This window comes from Electrona antarctica (genome assembly GCF_951216825.1).
Source record: "Electrona antarctica genome assembly, contig: scaffold_679, whole genome shotgun sequence".
In the NCBI taxonomy this organism is placed as follows: domain Eukaryota; kingdom Metazoa; phylum Chordata; class Actinopteri; order Myctophiformes; family Myctophidae; genus Electrona; species Electrona antarctica.
The window spans coordinates 20,905-42,323 of NW_027637596.1; the positions used below are offsets into that span (position 1 = coordinate 20,905).

The 21,419-nt window shown below is 47.3% G+C and overlaps 1 protein-coding gene across 1 annotated transcript in view; it reads right to left on the minus strand.

Annotated features, from left to right (window-relative positions):
- The window catches only part of LOC306918792 (WD repeat-containing protein 11-like), a gene marked incomplete at both ends in the record, with an annotated part of 42,724 nt that overhangs the window by 15,484 nt on the left and 5,821 nt on the right, over positions 1 to 21,419 (minus strand). Inside the window, one exon of the mRNA XM_079531657.1 lies at positions 8,576 to 8,747. Within this exon, the coding sequence (XP_079387783.1) occupies positions 8,576 to 8,747 (172 nt within the window). The remainder of the gene's footprint in view (positions 1 to 8,575; positions 8,748 to 21,419) is intronic.

The window sequence follows — 21,419 nt, forward strand, 5'->3', positions numbered from 1 at the left end:
TATTATTATTACTATTTGGCCGAAGATATCGTATAGCGGTGAAGGACCCGCCCACTCAACCGTATCCGTCTGAAGATCCGGTTGGGCCGGGCTCCGTGTCTAGACGCGCACCAGAGAAAGCCTCTTCTAGACCCACCTGCGGCAGTCAGGCTGCCCGAGGGCGCCCCCTAGGGCTCTGCCGCCGTACCAACTGTCCAAAAAGTGAAGTGCTAAGAAGAGGATTATTATCGGGTGTTTAACGTTGGTAGACCGCCCTGGGTGGACCCAGGGCCCCAACGTATGTTTCTGTTGGTTGTCAGTGTGTAACTCTGTGCCCTCTCACCCTACAGACCGGACTCCAGAGGAGAACAGAGCTTTACCCCCCTGAACATTGCCTCACACTGTTTATTTCCCCCTGTGAGAAACCCTGAGAAAATAAAAGCCGTGACTAGAAAAGTCCAGACCCTGGTTAACCTGAGCCCTGTGTTTGATTTACATCCGAAACCTCACATTTGGTGGAGAACGTGGGTACCTTCGATCCAAATCATCGCTGGCGATGGAACACGCCAATGCCATTGCTGCCCTGCTTAGGAGCCAGGCAGAGCTCCAGAATGCGGTTAGGGACCTAGCGCGCACCTTCGAACGCGAGGGCGAGCAACGCCGGCCACGAGGGGGCACACTCACCAAGATGGGCCCAGAGGACGACGTGGAGTCGTACTTGGAGGTGTTTGAACGCACCGCCACCAGAGAGCACTGGCCAGCAGACGAGTGGGCCAACATCCTGGCCCCGTACCTGTCCGGAGAGCCCCAGAGGGCCTATACCGACATGCCCGCTGGGGAGGCCCAAAACTACGAACGGCTGAAGGCGGCCATTTTGTCCGGCCTGGGCTACAGCCTTCCAGCCAGGGCCCACCGGTACCATCTCTGGTCATACACGCCCACCGAAGCCCCCCGGCCCCAGATCGCAGGTCTAATGAGACTGGCACAGAACTGGTTAACCACAGGAGAGGACATGCCATGGATAGAGCGGATAGTAGTTGACCGGGCCGTCCGTGCATTGCCACCCAAGGCCAAAGAATATGCTGCCGGCATTAGCCCCACCTCCGTCGATGCCCTGGTGGCCCTGCTGGAGAACCACCAGGTGAGCATCGACATGGCGAAGCAAACACGCAGTGAACCAACCCAGAAGGCCGACGACAGACAAGGACGAGAGAAGCGACGGCAGCAACCGACACCCTCTCGGTCCCAACCCCCTGCGAGTCAGCAGAACGAGCGCACCCAGAAGGCCAGGAGATGTTATGTGTGTGGTCAAGGAGACCACCTCTCCTGGGCTTGCCCGGACCGGCCCCGCGACGCGGATGCCTCTATGGCGTCGGCCGCCAGTCTCGACCACGGCCGGCCCTGCCTCCACACGGGGGGCAGCCTCCGACGCGCCACCATCCCGGTGCGGGTGGACGGAACCGATACCCACGCGCTGGTGGACTCCGGCAGCGTGGTGACGCTGGTGAGGGCGGACCTCGCCACCAGTACCGGGCCCCGGAGCCTCCCGGTCACCTGTGTACACGGAGACGTGCGCCGCTACCCAGTGGCACGGCTCCAGGTGCAGACCCCACGGGGTGACGCCCAGGTCACAGCGGGCGTGGTCCCCGACCTCCCGGTGCCCCTTCTGATTGGCACCGACTGCTCACTGTTCAAGAAGTACTGGCGGGCCAGGCCCCCGGGGGGCCGACGCCGGAGGGGTCGACGAAGTGCTGGCCCCCGCCTGGCCTGCCCGGCGCTCGCCGGGACCCCGTCTGAGCCCTCATCGGACGCCACCTCCCCAGACACCGAGCGGCCCGGGCCCAGCAACCCGGCCCTCCCGCCCGCCGACGCACCAGAGAGAGAAGCAAGCGACGACCCATTCACTCACTTCCCAGAGCTTGACACGCCGCCAGCCCATCTCCAAGGGAAGTTCGCCAGCGGCCAGTGGACCGACCCGAACCTGGCGCCGGCTCGGAACCACGTGTCCGCCGTCGACGGCGTCCTGAACCCGGGGGTGAGTGAAATTTCCCTACCACACTTTGTAGTGAAGCGGGGCCTTCTATACCGGTGTTATAAGGACAAGGCAGGCGAGCTTGTAGAACAGCTGTTGGTCCCAAAAGAATACGTCCTACGTGTGATGTATTTGGCTCACTCACACCAGCTAGGTGCCCACCTAGGGGTCCAAAAGACCTATGATAGAATCGTCACTCGCTTCTATTGGCCGGGAGTGAAGAGCGCGGTCGAGCGCTTCTGTAGAGCGTGCCCAGAGTGCCAGCTGGTGGCCCCCCGCGCAGTAGCCCATGCGCCGCTTATACCCCTACCAATCCTAGACGTTCCGTTCTCACGCATTGCGATGGATATAATCGGCCCGTTGCCTAAATCAGCCAGAAGCCACAAGTATATCCTGGTCATAGTTGATTACGCGACGCGCTACCCAGAGGCCATCCCGTTGCGCACCGCCACGGCTAAAACTGTTTCACACGAGTTAATGATGCTATTTAGCCGGGTGGGTGTCGTGGACGAAATCCTAACGGATCAGGGCACATGTTTCGTGGCACGCCTCATGACCAGCTTGTACAGATGGCTAAAAGTGAAACAGATTCGAACCTCCGTCTACCACCCGCAGACGGACGGGCTGGTTGAAAGATTTAACCAGACATTAAAAAAAATGCTAAAAAAAGTAGCAGAGGAGGACGGAAAAGATTGGGACCGCCTCATCCCGTATGTTCTGTGTGCCATACGAGAGGTTCCCCAGGCCTCGACCGGCTTCTCTCCGTTCGAGCTCCTCTATGGGAGGAGACCCCGCGGCCTCCTAGACCTCGCTAAAGAGGCTTGGGAGAGCCAGCCCTCGCCATTACGCAGCGTGATAGAGCACGTTGTCACACTCCAAGAACGCGCAAAACGCGTGTGGCCACTGGTGCGCGAGCACATGCAGAAGGCACAGGCCGACCAAGCGCGCATATACAACAGAGGCGCGCTCATACGAGAATTCAAGCCCGGAGAGCAAGTGCTAGTACTCGTGCCCACCACGGAGTGTAAATTCCTTGCCCGCTGGAAAGGACCTTACGAGGTGGTAGAGAAACTCAGCCCGGTAAACTACCGCGTCAGTCAGCCAGGAAGAAGGAGGGAGACGCAAGTATACCACATTAATATATTAAAAAAATGGCACGAGCCCGAGGCCATCCCGTTACCTGCTCTCCTAACTGCTGTCTCTCCTCAGATCCCACCAGTGGCCGTGGGCGAGGACTTGTCCCCCCAGCAGGCGCAGGACGTCCGGGAGCTGTTGGACCGAAACACAGACGTGTTCTCCGAACTGCCAGGGCAGACCAATGTCGTCCAGCACGACATCGACACGCTGCCGGGCAAAGTCGTGCGCCTCCGCCCATACAGGATCCCCGAGGCCAGGAGGGAGGCGGTCCGCGACGAGGTAAAAAAAATGCTGGAATTAGGCGTGATAGAAGAGTCGTATAGCCCATGGTCCAGCCCCATCGTACTGGTCCCCAAACCAGACGGCAGCCTGAGGTTCTGCAACGACTTTCGGAAGTTAAACGAGATCTCCGCGTTTGACGCCTATCCAATGGCGCGCGTCGACGAACTCGTACAGCGGCTCGGTCCCGCACGGTTCGTGAGCACCTTGGACTTAACAAAAGGGTATTGGCAAGTCTTGTTAACTCCCCGGTCCCGACCCAAGACTGCCTTCACTACCCCCGACGGGCTCTTTCAATATAAGACAATGCCGTTCGGAGTCCACGGCGCGCCGGCCACCTTCCAGCGCCTGATGGACAAAGTCCTCCGCCCGCACCGAGAGTACGCGGCCGCTTATATTGATGACGTCATCATTCATTCCGTTACTTGGTCCCAACACATAGAACGGGTGGAAGCGGTGCTGGCCGCGTTACGCACCGCGGGGCTCACCGCCAACCCAAAGAAGTGTCGGGTTGGTTGGACGGAGACGGACTACTTAGGCTATACGATAGGCCGGGGCTGCATACGCCCACAACAAAAGAAAGTGGAGAGAATACAGGCCTGGCCCCGACCCACCACCAAAAAACAAGTCAAATCATTCCTCGGCCTTGTTTCATACTATCAAAAGTTTGTGGAAAACTTTGCCACTCTGGCTGGCCCGCTCCACGACCTAACAAAAAAAAACCTGCCCCACCACGTATGTTGGACCGACAGCACCGAGGCTGCGTTCCAAGCGCTGAAAGCGGCACTATGCAGCGAGCCGGTACTGGTCACACCAGACTTTAGCCAGCCTTTCACGCTGCACACGGACGCATCCGGCACCGGCGTCGGCGCTGTGCTCGCACAAACAATAGAGGGCGACGAGCACCCGATCACATACATAAGCAGAAAGCTATTGAAACACGAGAGGAATTATTCAACAGTAGAAAAAGAATGCCTAGCGGTGAAGTGGGCAATTCACCACTTGCGCTATTATTTATGGGGACGGAGGTTTACGCTCATAACCGACCACGCACCACTCAAGTGGATGTCGACGAACAAAGATAGGAACGACAGAGTGACACGGTGGTTCGTCGAGCTGCAAAACTATAACTTCAAGGTGGAACACCGCCCAGGTAAAGAGCTAAAACACGCCGATGCACTCTCGAGGCGGTACGAAGACGGACAGGTCAGTGAAGCTTCTGGCGGGGGCGAGAAGCTTAGGGGGAGGATGTGTGGTGTCTCCAGTGACAGCCACCATTCACCGGCATACGTTGCCATGGTAACCAGCAGCGCACCAAGCAGACAGAAACCCTACGTCACGAGACGCGCTCTGGGTGTCGTGGTAGACAACGCCTACCTACCGAACCTCCTACTCGGCCAGTCAGGGTTGATGCCGCCGCCTACTCGTCAGGTAACCACACTCACCTGCGAGCCTGAACGAGGACTATATAAACACAGACGGACTCGCGTGTCAGTGCAGGTTGGTTCACCACGTAGAGAGAGCTAGAGACGCAGCGCGCTCGTACAGCGAGCCTTGGGTGGCTTCATGGAGCAGCAGCAGTAGCAGTCCTGACGCGGAGACGGAGAGCGGAGCAGCCGCGTCTATGGACGAATATATGTAAATGGCCCGGTCGATCAATGCGAGGACAAGGAGCTCGCATCTCCCGGACGCCTTCATTCATCTCAGGTCGTAAGCCCACCTTTACTCTTACGTTCTATGGACGGCCATAGAAGACTGTTAAAGAAGACGGTGATTAACAATTCGAGCCTGGCCAGCTCCCATGGACATTGTGTGAGCGCCTCGATCTGAAAGAAGAGATCGCAGGGGAAGAGACATTGAGAAGCTGTTATTATTATTACTATTTGGCCGAAGATATCGTATAGCGGTGAAGGACCCGCCCACTCAACCGTATCCGTCTGAAGATCCGGTTGGGCCGGGCTCCGTGTCTAGACGCGCACCAGAGAAAGCCTCTTCTAGACCCACCTGCGGCAGTCAGGCTGCCCGAGGGCGCCCCCTAGGGCTCTGCCGCCGTACCAACTGTCCAAAAAGTGAAGTGCTAAGAAGAGGATTATTATCGGGTGTTTAACGTTGGTAGACCGCCCTGGGTGGACCCAGGGCCCCAACGTATGTTTCTGTTGGTTGTCAGTGTGTAACTCTGTGCCCTCTCACCCTACAGACCGGACTCCAGAGGAGAACAGAGCTTTACCCCCCTGAACATTGCCTCACACTGTTTATTTCCCCCTGTGAGAAACCCTGAGAAAATAAAAGCCGTGACTAGAAAAGTCCAGACCCTGGTTAACCTGAGCCCTGTGTTTGATTTACATCCGAAACCTCACAACACACACACACACACACACACACACACACACACACACACACACACACACACACACACACACACACACACACACACACACACACACACACACACACACACACACACACACACACACACACACACACACACACACACACACACACACACACACATCACTTTTCCCATCAACTGCAATGGGCTATATGCATGCTCGCCACTTTGGAAATAACTTGGGCCCCTTCCCCGCTTCCTTCACAGGTGTTACCGCCGATACTAATGAAGGTTCTGTTCCATCCTGGTCAAACAGAGTCAGGTGCTGCTATTGTGTGTGTTATCTCACTGGAAACACTGCTACACCAGTGGGTCTAAAAGTATTGTTGAGCGGGTTCCAAATGGCCCTGTACGGGTGTGTAACTCTGGCTCAGGGTTATGGGGGTCCTAGGACCGAAACGTTTGCTTTTTAATTGCACTTTGAGCACAGAGCACTTTATGAGCATGATAAAATAAAGAAAAAATATTTTCTTAAGTCTCAGTTTAAGGAGTTTTACTTCTATTTTCTATACGGTGAGCGTTTTTCTGTCAAAGTTTCCCTTATGTTTTTGAGACCACCGCTACCGTAGTCAAGTCTGGAAAGAAAAAAAGGACGAAGAAATTAAGGCGCAGCAGTTTTCTCAGTGCTTCCTTGAAAATAAAAAGGTTTGAGAACCACTGCACACTAAATGGAACAGAGCCTGGAATAGCATGACCTGACGAAGATGTAACTGAAACATCGAAACGTTGTCGCTTTTTTTACTTGCACCCTGATAATTGCGAACGCAGTGAGCATTTACTATGAGACCCAGCAGATCACGTCTGTGTGTGTGTCTGTGTGTCTGTGTGTCACGCTGTAACACCACCCGCCCACCACCAGAGGGCGCAGCTGTATCACACACAAAAACACACACACACACACACATGCACGCACGCACACACACACACACACACACGCACGCAACTTAAAAAGGAAAAACGCACACACAAAAAACTTAACTTAAAAAAAAACGTAACTTAAAAAAAGACTTAACTTAAAAAAAAACTTAACTTAAAAAAAAACTTAAAAAGGAAAAACGCACACACAAAAAACTTAACTTAAAAAAAATACTTAAAAAGGAAAAACGCACACACAAAAAACTTAACTTAAAAAAAAACGTAACTTAAAAAAAAAATTAACTTAAAAAAAACTTAAAGGAAAACAAAACCTAAAAAAGAAACACGCACGCACGCACACATACACACACTAAAAAAATAACTTGAAAAAACATTTAATTTAAAAAAACTTAACTTAAAAAAAACCTTAAAAAGTACGTAATTTATTCTAATTGTTATCGCAATTTACGAGCTGCGTTCGCTTCCCGCGTTTGCGCGTCTTACTTGTAAAATAATAAGGGCTTAAAAGTTGCTCCAGTGCCTCCTTTTCTCCTGAAATAGTATCATTGGTAACACCTTTGAAGGATGTGAAAGGATTATGAAAGGAAGAAGACATGAAGTCGGGGTTGCGTCATGATGACACTCATCGGTGGCAAATCTCGCACCAGAAGTTCGATGAAATACATGGCAGTGGATGGGAGACGGCTGGACAGCTTGTAAACAAACATTATTTATGAACCATTGAGACCTTTGTCATATAATCGGTTCAGGGATATAAAAGAACATATCGTTGTTTTCTAATCACTTGCTGTTCGATGTGCACAGTACATCAAACGGTGGACAGTCTCGCGATACTTGGCACATACAGAAACATACTTTGTGCTCTTTAGATACGTCTATAAAATGACACAGTGTACACATCGGAAAGCAACACAGCAGGCAATTATGTCTTCTGTTATTTTCCTGAGCCGAGTATTGTATAACCCATTTTGGACGGGAACCCCTTTTGGTGTTAGCATTATGTTATGCTTTAGCTATTGAAAAATAGCAGATCTACAAGCTTGTAGGTCTGCTATTTTTGAATAATCGAAGAACGACTGACATAGAAACATAGCTTTTTCAGAAAACTGTCGGGATGTAGAAGACATTTTTAGAATCTGATCTCAGGTCAAAATGGGTTAAAGGTCACAATCATTCAGAAACAGTGTTTGTTCATACAGTATGCTTGTCCACTCGGCTCCATTGACTCCAATATACCGTGTTGTTCCACCAGAGTTTTGGCTGCAGTTTGCCACCGAGTTTTATGAATCTGCCGGCTTGAATTGCAGGGTATAGAGAGAATGATGCTGGCGACCTTTCCTTGTAAGTAGTGACGCACCGAATATTCGTCCGCAGAAAATATTCGGCAGAAAATGGCTAAAAATGCATTTTCGGCCTATTCGGTTTCGGCCCAAATAGGCAGAAAAGATATCACCGAATAGTAAAATATATCACCGAATAGTGTATGCAATTAATGCATTCAAAAGAGCTGAATAAATGTTTTATGGACCCATAATAATGATTATTTTTTAAGTTAAGTTTTGCCATAACCATTTATTTTACCATAAATCAGGTAGCTTTAAGGTACGGCCATGACAGCAATGGTAGGAAAAAAGATATATAATATTAATCATATTCGGATATTCGGTATTCGGCCAACTGTTTCCTATATTCGGTATTCGGTTTCGGCCAAGAATTTCTCTTTCGGTGCATCCCTACTTGTAAGCTTCCTTGCCTGGAAGTAGGAAGAGTAAAGGTGGTTGCACACTGGACGCGTTTTTCGGAAAACCGACGGAAAAACGCGTGTCCGGTGTGCAGGGACCTTTACTGTATTGATTCTGTGTGCACAGAGCCCACTGTGTTACCGGTGAGGTCCTGCTCGTCCATGCGGTAGCTGGCAGACTTCATGGCCATCTCCAGCACTCGAATGCAACCGTCGTCTGAGGCCAGCACCACCTTGTCCGACGTGCACCAGTCGATGTCCAGGATGCGGTAGTTGACGTTCCGACCGATCCGTATGCTGCTCACCATCTGCACCTGCAGGAGATCCAGGGAGAGACTATAGCAGGGCTGGGCAACTTTGACGATGGCGAGGGCCAATATATTTCCACACTCACTCCAGAGGGGCCACAGTGCATGTTACTGTCATAGCAAAAATAGCCGATCTACAAGCTCAAAACGCGTCGCAGCGCGACGCGTTTTGAGCTTGTAGATGGCTATTTTTGCTATATTTGAATTGAAAACCTGAATAATTTTTTTGCCATTTTTTTATTGGAATCCTGAAAAGTAACCTTTTTTAATATATTTCAAATGCATTTAGTTATAGTTATGTTAACTTTATGAACTGTTACCATAACTACATTGGACACAAAAAGACAATAACATTTTAATACTAGTCATTAAGTAGGCCTACTACTACTAGTCATTTAATACTAGTCATGAAGTAATTAAAGAGAGTTTGGAATCCAAACAGCTGAAATCAATACTATATCAGTATTCTGATATTAACATGCGGGCCGCATTAAGTGAAGGTGGGGGCTGCATGTGGCCCCCGGGCCGCCAGTTGCCCAGCCCTGGACTATAGTGTTGACTTTGACAGCATTTCGTCATCATTTCAGTCGACAAGATCAACACTACGGAGACGGAGAGGACCCGGAGGGGTTGCGAGGCGTGAAGAAACCACTAAATTGCATCTTTGTGTGACATCGTAGTGACCCTAATCAACCCCTGCTACGAAGCCCTTTAAGAAATCCAGAGAAAATGACAATGATTTGATTGAAATAATAAGTAGCTGGTGCGGGCTGATTGAATGGATCGTTAGTGCAGGGCAGGACAGCTTGTCTGACACAAGTCTGGGGCTTACGGTGGCAAAAAGACCCGCAGTGGAGCAAACCCCAGTCCCCACGATGGCAATTCTTTTTGTCTGCATCGCCTCAACAGAGCCAGTATCCCTAACCCATTTTGACCTGAGATCAGATTCTAAAAATGTCTTCTACAGCCTGACAGTTTTCTGAAAAAGCTATGTTTCTATGTCAGTCGTTCTTTGATTTTTCAAAAATAGCAGACCTACAAGCTCGTAGCGCGCCACTCGGTGGCGCGCTATGAGCTTGTAGATCTGCTATTTTTCAATAGCTAAAGCATAACATAATGCTAACACCAAAAGGGGTTCCTGCCCAAAATGGGCTAAAGATAAAGCTGTCTATTAGGGGTGTAACGGTATAGTAACTGTATCAAAAGATATGTAAACAGCAAATATTGTATCGTACTGTTTGACTTTGTATCGTACCGTTTTGTGATGGAAATAATTGGTATTGAATCGTTTTGCAATGTAAATAATCAATTTAATCAATACTAAGTACAGTAGCATTGAATTTAGCAATTTTAAGAAGACAAAAGAAAAAGATGTGTTTAATTACTTTTCCATTCCATATAGCTACACTTGGTCTATTGCTAAATGTGTGTATTCTCTGTGTTCATGTCAAGGCGTGGGTTTGTCCATAATGTGTGTGTTCAAATACAATGTCCATCTATTTGCCAGAGAATCACTGTTTACTCATTTATATCCATACTAATACATCTTTCCCTAAACTCATTTTGGGCGGGAACCCCTTTTGGTGCTAGCATTATGTTATGCTTTAGCTATTGAAAAATAGCAGATCTACAAGCTCATAGCGCGCCACCGAGTGGCGCGCTACAAGCTTGTAGGTCTGCTATTTTTGAAAAATCGAAGAACGACTGACATAGAAACAAAGCTTTTTCAGAAAACTGTCAGGATGTAGAAGACATTTTTAGAATCTGATCTCAGGTCAGGTCATTCTACGCTGTTCACTGTTAAAATGTATTGTTACACCTAGTGTCTAAACAGCACTGGTTCCCTAGCAGTGGGTCCCATGTGCGGGACGGGTCACGGACACATTTTTAATGCGTCCCTTTACTTTTGGCTTACTAAACTTTTGTTTTTAATTATTAGTATTTCAAAACATTTTCAAAAAACATTCCCCCCCCAACGTTTCATTAATTAACCCATTTTGGGCGGGAACCCCTTTGGTGTTTTAAACATTGTTATAATTTAGCTATTGAAAAATAGCAGATCTACAAGCTCATAGCGCGCCACTCGGTGGCGCGCTATGAGCTTGTAGGTCTGCTATTTTTGAAAAACCTTGAAAATATTTATTTCAGAAAACTGGAGATTTTTTAAAATTTCAACGTCAGGCCTAAATGGGTTATACCAAAATTCAATGATTTTCACTCGTTTGGGTCTCATGAGAATGTCCAATTTCTGTTTTGGTCACGGGTTAAAAAAGTTTGGGAACCACTGCTATATACAGGATATCTGAGACCCCGCCTGGAATACGCTACCCCAGTGTGGCCAAAGCCCACACAATCACGCTCAAATCCAAGATCTGGAGCATGTTCAAAAGGCACCTCCTTCTTGCATGAGAGGAGACGGCCACCCAAAGCCCTTCTCCCTCTGTTCTCTACGGCTGTGGTTTCCAGCCCTTTTCACATCAAAGCCCATTCTCTATTGGGCATTCCAGCCACGGACCACCATGTGATTAGATTTAGCCTCTCAGACCCAAAACTAAAGAATATTTTGTGGTTGTTGCTGGATAAGATTTTGTCCATAATTCCATGCTGTATTGATGTTGTACCATTAGGAGAGATAACAGGCAAACGTTTATCAAAATAGCTATTCTTCTTGTACATTCTCTAATTGTGTAGACTTCTTGTAAATTAGCTGACGCAGATGTTTAACAAATAACTCTTGAGAGCATAACATTAAACCAAATGGTAAATAAATGGTGCATTTATATAGCGCCTTTATCCAAGGCGCTTTACACACATTCATACACCGATGGCGGTGGAAACCATGCAAGGCACCAACCAGCACATCAGGAGCAATTAGGGGTTCAGTGTCTTGCTCAAGGACACTTCGACACTAACTCTGGGGGAGCCCGGGTTTGAACTTGCATCCTTGCGGTTACCATCCAGCCACTCTACCCCTGAGCCACCGCCGCCCCAATGGACTCGTACAGGTCCATTTGGTTTCATTTTACACTCTCAAGAGTTAAAGATCTATAAGGGTCCATGTGGTTACCAACTCTCCATCATTCAATGTAGCTGGGGACCACCTGGAACCCCCTCAAGGACCACTGGTGGTCCCCGGACCACTGGTTGAAAGCCACTGCTCTATGGGACAGAAGGAATGATCTATGCACTGATTTAGCACAATAAAACTTGAGATGATGAATCAAAACAAACTTCTAATCCCATTGGTGTGATTAGAACTGCTCGATATGAAAGATCCATGATCCGTTTCATCACATCCCTCTTCAACAACTGTGCGAGAAAATAGCCTTACGAACTCGCTGTCGGTTGTCTTGTCATGCATACTAAGCTGACAGAACCAGAGGCTAAAACATGGCATAATAAGCCAATATTTGCTTGAACCCATTTTGACCTGAGATCAGATTCTAAAAATGTCTTCTAAATCCTGACAGTTTTCTGAAAAAGCTATGTTTCTATGTCAGTCGTTCTTTGATTTTTCAAAAATAGCAGACCTACAAGCTCGTAGCGTGCCACTCGGTGGCACGCTATGAGCTTGTAGATCTGCTATGGGTTAACCACTGGTTAACCCAAAATGGGTTAACCAGTGGTGGTAGAGGGATAGAAGCTGTGGTGGAAAGTAATTAAGTACTTTTACTTAATTACTGTACTTAAGTACCATTTTGAGGTATTTGTACTTTACTTGAAGATTTCCAATTTCCAATACTTTGACTTCTACTCCACTACAGGCAAATATTGTACTTTTACTTCACTACAATTATTTGACTTTTGTTACTAGTTACTTTGTAGATTTTGATTATTATTACAAAACATACACTAATGACTTCAGCCCTATATACATTTCGGCCATTTGAAAATAGCCGACCTGCAAGCTCACAATGCGTCGCAATTGTGAGCTTGCTATTTTCAAAATAATTGTATACATTTTGATAACTTGGAAATGGGACATTCTGCACAATGAGTACACTTTTGTACTTTCACTCAAGTACATTTTGAATTCCGGACTTTTACTTAGTTCTACATTGATACTTTTACTTAAGTAAGAAATGTGAGTACTTTTTCCACCAACCAATGTTTAAACCTACAGGAGACATCACACACATTGTTCTTTGGGAGGGGAATAACACGTTGACAAGTACAACTTCTCCTTGTTGTAGCCTACTGCAGTCTGGTGTCACTGTACATTTGGCCAAAGATCTCGTCCTGTACAGTGTGAGCCACTGGCAACTATATATATATTTTTTCTTTTTTTTTTTCTAAAACTATATACAAATGTTGTTTTATTGTCCTCCGAAAAAGAAAACATCTTAACATACCATTACAGAGACCTGGAAAAACAACCTTTGTTTGTCAAAAAAAAAAAAGGTTAAGCCCAAGACATTATACAGTAAGCAAACTTAAACATTGATTGTGATGTCACGGGGACTTTAAGTCATTCAATATGGCATTTTCAAAGCCCTTTTTCTCTGGCTTATTTCGGGGCTGTATGGGAGCCATTACAATGCAGCCGTCAGCGAAGCACTGGTGCATTTCAGATATCTCTCCATTTGATTCTCCCTCTACTCCCTTTCTCATCTATGGCTGTCGCTCTCCACTTCCCCCCTCGGCAGCTCTCCCCACATCTGTTGTCTGCTTGTACCACAGGGGAGAGGAGGAGATCTCATTTTGGCTCCCCGTAGAAAATTCATTTCTGCCTTCATACTCCATAGGGGCACACCCACCCAGCCCCCATTTCTTTATGTTCCCCACCTCCGTGATTTGCAGTCATGCACCAGAGCATCCATCTTTGTCCAGACTCATGTGTGCCTCCATATATTTTAAGTGTTCTCTAAGCGCCTACACGTACACGCTCGCCTCTTAACCCAGTTTGACCTGAGATCAGATTCTATAAATGTCTTCTACATCCTGACAGTTTTCTGAAAAAGCTATGTTTCTATGTCAGTCATTCTTCGATTTTTCAAAAATAGCAGACCTACAAGCTCGTAGCGCGCCACTGAGTGGCGCGCTACGAGCTTGTAGATCTGCTATTTTTCAATAGCTAAAGCATAACATAATGCTAACACCAAAAGGGGTTCCCGCCCAAAATGGGTTAACTAGATTTGCTGTTTAGCATGCATGGGGACCAGCGGGAGGCTGGTCTATATTAGATATTAGATCGAGTGATGAGTTGGAAAGCCTGGAATACAAGGTAGACATGTACTTAAATGAGGTATAATGAAGGCTGCGCCGGGAAAGTAGCCATCCCTGAGAGGAAAAAAAGACCATTGTGGAAAACAGATTTACAGAGAGTGTGTATATAATATAGTCCATCTATTCATATTACGGATAATTCTACTGTATGAGTGTCCGCGGAAAGCCTACAAAAGCTACAAAACAAGTTGAGCTGGCTTCAACTTCAGCTACAAAGATACAAAGCCACAAATACGCTGTGTAGCTTTGCATCTTTGTTGCTGGTTTCAACTTCAGCTACAATAATACAAAGCCACAAAGATGCTGTGTAGCTTTGCATCTTTGTTGCTGGTTTCAACTTCAGCTACAAAGATACAAAGCCACAAATACGCTGTGTAGCTTTGCATCTTTGTTGCTGGTTTCAACTTCAGCTACAAAGATACAAAGACACAAAGACACAAATACGCTGTGTAGCTTTGCATCTTTGTAGCTGGCTTCAACTTCAGCTACAAAGATACAAAGACACATAAATACGCTGTGTAGCTTTGCATCTTTGTAGCTGGTTTCAACTTCAGCTACAAAGATACAAAGACACAAATACGCTGTGTAGCTTTGCATCTTTGTAGCTGGTTTCAACTGAAGCTACAAAGATACAAAGACACAAATACGCTGTGTAGCTTTGCATCTTTGTAGCTGGTTTCAACTTCAGCTACAAAGATACAAAGACACAAATACGCTGTGTAGCTTTTGCATCTTTGTAGCTGGCTTCAACTTCAGCTACAAAGATACAAAGCCACAAAAATGCTGTGTAGCTTTGTAGCTTTGTATCTTTGTGTCTTTCGCATCTGCCTGTGTGAATGCAGCATTAGAGTGAGAGCTTTAGTGACATACTGTACTGACATTGTTGTTTAGGGACAATTACAGTCCCATGGAGACACATACAATACCTGAAAAGAAAGAAACTTTCCAGACCATTTTGTTTCATCTGAGTTATGAGGTGCAGCTCTGCTAGACTTGATCAATTATGCAGGGGGTGGGAGTGTCAGTCAATGCCATAGGCTATCCAGTAATTACAGATTATTTTTATATTTTAATCCGGTTGATTTAAGAGTCTGTTCATTAATTTATGAGGGGTCATTGGAGGAATTCAGAGCACTCTGAAATAAAACGTTGTGACCCTCCTGGTGACAGAAATAGGATGTGAAAATGAAAAGTCAGTGAACAAAAGAAGAAAGTGACCCTCGCCAGCACAAAACAATGAAAAACGGTACAATAGATCAGCCCTTTCTGGATCAGGGACAACTTGAAAATTCTTCAAAACGTAATATATAGCAGCCTCTATCGGCAGCTGCGTTAAGTGGTCAGATGGGTGGGCCACGTGCATTTTCAGAGCACGTTATGATTAATCAATATAGAGTAGATTGTGTTCCGACTTGGATATACTTTAAGTTCCGATTTAGCAGTATCGGCTTTAACACTAGCATGCCTGATTTAAAATCTCTACTAGTAAGACGGCTAACGGTCGGGCTGACCGTGTTTTTCGTGTGATTTGATTGGCCATTATCTCCCCCACTCGTCTAATGTTCTTCACACCTCCCTGCACCCGTTGACGGCTTGCCATTGTCTTCTAAATGTTACATTCCAACTAATTCAAGGCAGCAGTTTCAACTGACAGGACAACTCAAGTTATTTTTTCTTTTTCATTTCAGTTTACCAAACTATAATTATAGTGACGATGTGAGCGCTATATATTCAATATAGCGCTCACATCGTCACTATAATTAATTACCCTTGCGCAGCAAACACTGTCCGACTTTGTATTGAGACAATAAAATAGGCTAACACACGTTATTGTAACAGCCAGAGCCAGGCACACACAGAGAAATACGACATTAGCGTTATATATTGTCATTTTTATATAGAGGGGAAACATTATAGGGAGGGAGGTCTATCGCGTTGGAATGATTCATGTCATTGATGTCATTTTTACACTGTTCGTTTAGCGTGCCCTCCGAAAAATAAAGTCACAAACAATGTCTGTTTATTTCTCCCAAAAAAGTTTTTTTGGGAAGGCGAAGCCTTGCCTAGCCTTACAGACCCGCTGCCTATGATCGATGTAATTTATATATATTTGATTGATTGTGCCAGCCGAGAGGTCCGTAGCAGAAGGTTTATAGCAGCACGGTTTAAATATACACCATAGGATAGAAGAAGTCATGTGACGCATCGCCGCCACAAATAGTGCTACAGCGTTATCTAAAATGCACTTCCGCATACCTCACCGACAGTTACTTGGATCCATGAACATATTCTCTCCCTCAGGGAGAGAAAAAAAAGAGAGACGTGATGCATGAAAACCATTTCCACTGCTCGCGTGCAGAAAAGTTTACAGACAAAGAAGGACGGACAGAACTGTTATCTTTTCACTGACAAAACATCGGGTTGGACTGATTTCAATTATTTATTATTTGGAATCGTGCATCGGCAAGCATTCTCGCTCCAAGGAAAGGAAATGTCGGTCTTGCTATAAACTATAAACTTTATTATTAAACAACATTTAGTCTATGCTGTGAGTACATTCGTAATGTAAGTTTGCCTACATGTGGCAGTTGGAATTAAAATGACACATTAGCTTGAACAATGCCCGTCTCCAGCCAGGAGGGAGGTGTGAACAGCACTGCTTGCGGGGGAGAAAGGGTGAGGAGTCTGAGGCCGGTCCGACGGACCGAAAAAGAGCAGGTTCAGTAGGTAGATGTACGTCTAATATCATATTTCCAAAACGTTTCAGATGAAAAAAAAAACAGAGATGATTTGAATCGAACATTTAGAAAAAGTCATGCAAGGGGAACTTTCTCAGGACGTCATGGGCAAAGAAAATCCACTTCAAAATTTCAAAATCGGTCAGCCAGACCGCTCCGACGTGCTAGTGTTTAAAGAAGATGTTCAATTATCATTCAAATCTTAAGTTTTCATCAATTATTTGGGGGTGCACATGCAAAATCCCCCCTGGTCTACTCATTTCAAGTTTTCAAATGTATACAAATCATTTGAAAATAGCAGATCTACAAGCTCACAATGTGTCGCATCGTGACGCATTGTGAGCTTGTTTTCAAATGGCCTAAATGTACAGTATATACAGTACTGCAGGGCTGAACTGGTTCGTAGTACGGACAAGATATTATCTTGTACGGACGAGATATTATCTTGTATGGACAAGATACAATATATTTTGAATGCATGGCCATTCAGGGGCTCTGCAGGTTCATGTATGTTTTGTAATAATAATCAAAATCTACAAAGGAACTAGTAACTAAAGTTTTCAAATTAATATAGTGGAGTAAAAGTACAAAAGACTGATGTAGTGGAGTAGAAGTAAAAGTATTGGAAATTGGAAATGCTCAAGTAAAACACAAATACCATGTGTTTTACTTAAGTACAGTACTCCACCACGGTTGAGAACCACTGAGAAGGAGGTTTGTGGCCGTTGCTGTGAGACAGCAGCAACTCAGCCAACACCCATTTTATTCATTTGATGATTCAAGTTTCTTTATTAGGACAAAAGACCCCTTGAGATGTACGGTACCGTCTCGTTCTCGAGGGGCTCCCGACACAGATACATGTCACAATCATTTCATTTTTATCCCTTTTCAACAGATATTTACTTCAACGGAGAGAGACGGCAGCACAGTTGCGGCGCCACATGGGGATTGGCATTTATTTCCGGATGGCCACGTCAAAGTGGTGGGTGGGCAGAGTCGTTGTGCATGACTGAATCAGAGACGGTATCTTTGGACGAACCCCCCCCTGTACTGTAGTAGAGAAGGCTAACCCCCCCTGTACTGTAGTAGAGAAGGCTAACCCCCCCGTACTGTAGTAGACGAACCCCCCCCTGTACTGTAGTAGAGAAGGCTAACCCCCCCGTACTGTAGTAGAGAAGGCTAACCCCCCCATACTGTAGTAGACGAACCCCCCCTGTACTGTAGTAGAGAAGGCTAACCCCCCCGTACTGTAGTAGAGAAGGCTAACCCCCCCATACTGTAGTAGACGAACCCCCCCTGTACTGTAGTAGAGAAGGCTAACCCCCCCATACTGTAGTAGACGAACCCCCCCTGTACTGTAGTAGAGAAGGCTAACCCCCCTGTACTGTAGTAGAGAAGGCTAACCCCCCCTGTACTGTAGTAGAGAAGGCTAACCCCCCCATACTGTAGTAGACGAACCCCCCCTGTACTGTAGTAGAGAAGGCTAACCCCCCCATACTGTAGTAGACGAACCCCCCCTGTACTGTAGTAGAGAAGGCTAACCCCCCCTGTACTGTAGTAGAGAAGGCTAACCCCCCCATACTGTAGTAGAGAAGGCTAACCCCCCCATACTGTAGTAGACGAACCCCCCCCTGTACTGTAGTAGAGAAGGCTAACCCCCCCGTACTGTAGTAGAGAAGGCTAACCCCCCCTGTACTGTAGTAGAGAAGGCTAACCCCCCCTGTACTGTAGTAGAGAAGGCTAACCCCCCCATACTGTAGTAGACGAACCCCCCCCCTGTACTGTAGTAGAGAAGGCTAACCCCCCCTGTACTGTAGTAGAGAAGGCTAACCCCCCCTGTACTGTAGTAGAGAAGGCTAACCCCCCCATACTGTAGTAGACGAACCCCCCCCTGTACTGTAGTAGACGAACCCCCCCCCTGTACTGTAGTAGAGAAGGCTAACCCCCCCTGTACTGTAGTAGAGAAGGCTAACTCCCCCTGTACTGTAGTAGAGAAGGCTAACCCCCCCTGTACTGTAGTAGAGAAGGCTAACCCCCCCATACTGTAGTAGAGAAGGCTAACCCCCCCATACTGTAGTAGAGAAGGCTAACCCCCCCTGTACTGTAGTAGAGAAGGCTAACCCCCCCCTGTACTGTAGTAGACGAACCCCCCCCTGTACTGTAGTAGAGAAGGCTAACCCCCCCTGTACTGTAGTAGAGAAGGCTAACCCCCCCTGTACTGTAGTAGAGAAGGCTAACCCCCCCATACTGTAGTAGAGAAGGCTAACCCCCCCCATACTGTAGTAGAGAAGGCTAACCCCCCCTGTACTGTAGTAGAGAAGGCTAACCCCCCCATACTGTAGTAGACGAACCCCCCCCTGTACTGTAGTAGAGAAGGCTAACCCCCCCCTGTACTGTAGTAGAGAAGGCTAACCCCCCCATACTGTAGTAGAGAAGGCTAACCCCCCCATACTGTAGTAGAGAAGGCTAACCCCCCCTGTGCTGTAGTAGAGAAGGCTAACCCCCCCCTGTGCTGTAGTAGAGAAGGCTAACCCCCCCATACTGTAGTAGACGAACCCCCCCCTGTGCTGTAGTAGAGAAGGCTAACCCCCCCCTGTGCTGTAGTAGAGAAGGCTAACCCCCCCATACTGTAGTAGACGAACCCCCCCCCTGTACTGTAGTAGAGAAGGCTAGGGTGAACTGACGAACCCCCCCCTGTACTGTAGTAGAGAAGGCTAACCCCCCCATACTGTAGTAGACGAACCCCCCCCCTGTACTGTAGTAGAGAAGGCTAGGGTGAACTGACGAACCCCCCCCCTGTACTGTAGTAGAGAAGGCTAACCCCCCCATACTGTAGTAGAGAAGGCTAACCCCCCCTGTGCTGTAGTAGAGAAGGCTAACCCCCCCCTGTGCTGTAGTAGAGAAGGCTAACCCCCCCTGTACTGTAGTAGAGAAGGCTAACCCCCCCCTGTACTGTAGTAGAGAAGCCTAGGGTGAACTGTCATCCCCACTACTGATACGGGAAGTCAGAAGAGAAGGCACTTCCACAGTGCATGCTTTTCATTTAGCCCAAAAGTTTAGCCATTTCTTCTGTTATTTTTTCATCAAAGAGAACTGCTGCAAAAAGTTGACTTCCTGTGTAGATGGTAGTCAGTCTTGAACGGTTCTATTTTGTGGGTTTTATAATCTGAACTGAGGCCATAATTAAGAGGGACGGCCGGAGGGATTGGAATTGCGCCGTTGGAGATGTAATTCTGAGAAAATCGATCCCGATTTCTGTCATTGAGGGCTCTAGCTCTGAATGTTTTTTTTAATTAGCTACGAACATTGACAATCTATAATCACAATCAGCAGCGAGCGCTCATACGTGGAGAGGACACTGCTTTAAAATGCTAAACATCACCTCATCAACTCAAAATGAATATCCTATGGAGTGTACATACCTGTATGACTGAGCTGTGGAAATTGCTCTCTATGTAACTGTATTTTATTTTTTGTCCTGTGTTATGTCAAATGTGTATCATATCATATCATATGAGCAGACAGCTCAATTACCTTAAAATCTATGAAACTAATTATGAAAGGTGCAACATTAGCTTTACATTTCTTAAAACTTGAAGTTATTGCGAACGAAGTGAGCACTAACTATAGAAGCTGGCCAAAACTGTCTGTCTGTCTGTCTGTCTGTCTGTCTGTCTGTCTGTCTGTCTGTCTGTCTGTCTGTCTGTCTGTCTGTCTGCCTGCCTGCCTGCCTGCCTGCCTGCCTGCCTGCCTGCCTGCCTGCCTGCCTGCCTGTCTGTCTGTGTGTGTGTGTGTGTGTCATGCTGTAACACCACCCGCCCGCCACCAGAGGGCAACTGAAATTGGAACGATACAGAGAAGAAATTGAAACGATACAGAGGTCTCTCTGTGTGTGTGTGTGTGTGTGTGTGTGTGTGTGTGTGTGTGTGTGTGTCAGACTGCCACAACAGCTTTGTTCGCTTTGTTCGTCTTACTTGTCTAGCTAACTTGTCTAGCAGTTTAGCAATAATAGATAACTCCCCATCATCCGCCCAGGCTCCCCCAACGTGGTACATCCAGGGAGAAGCACAAACAGTATTGTGAGAGAAAAACTCTATACACAGTTTGCACTGGTCCCCCTAGGCAGTGTCCCATGAGTTCAGACTGTCCCACACTGGTACCCCTAGGCAGTGTCCCATGAGTTCAAACTGTCCCACACTGGTCCCCCTAGGCAGTGTCCCATGAGTTCAAACTGTCCCACACTGGTCCCCCTAGGCAGTGTCCCATGAGTTCAAACTGTCCCACACTGGTACCCCTAGGCAGTGTCCCATGAGTTAAAACTGTCCCACACTGGTCCCCCTAGGCAGTGTCCCATGAGTTCAAACTGTCCCACACTGGTACCCCTAGGCAGTGTCCCATGAGTTCAAACTGTCCCACACTGGTCCCCCTAGGCAGTGTCCCATGAGTTCAGACTGTCCCACACTGGTCCCCCTAGGCAGTGTCCCATGAGTTCAGACTGTCCCTCACTGGTCCCCCTAGGCAGTGTCCCATGAGTTCAGACTGTCCCTCACTGGTCCCCCTAGGCAGTGTCCCATGAGTTCAGACTGTCCCTCACTGGTCCCCCTAGGCAGTGTCCCATGAGTTCAGACTGTCCCTCACTGGTCCCCCTAGGCAGTGTCCCATGAGTTCAAACTGTCCCTCACTGGTCCCCCTAGGCAGTGTCCCATGAGTTCAG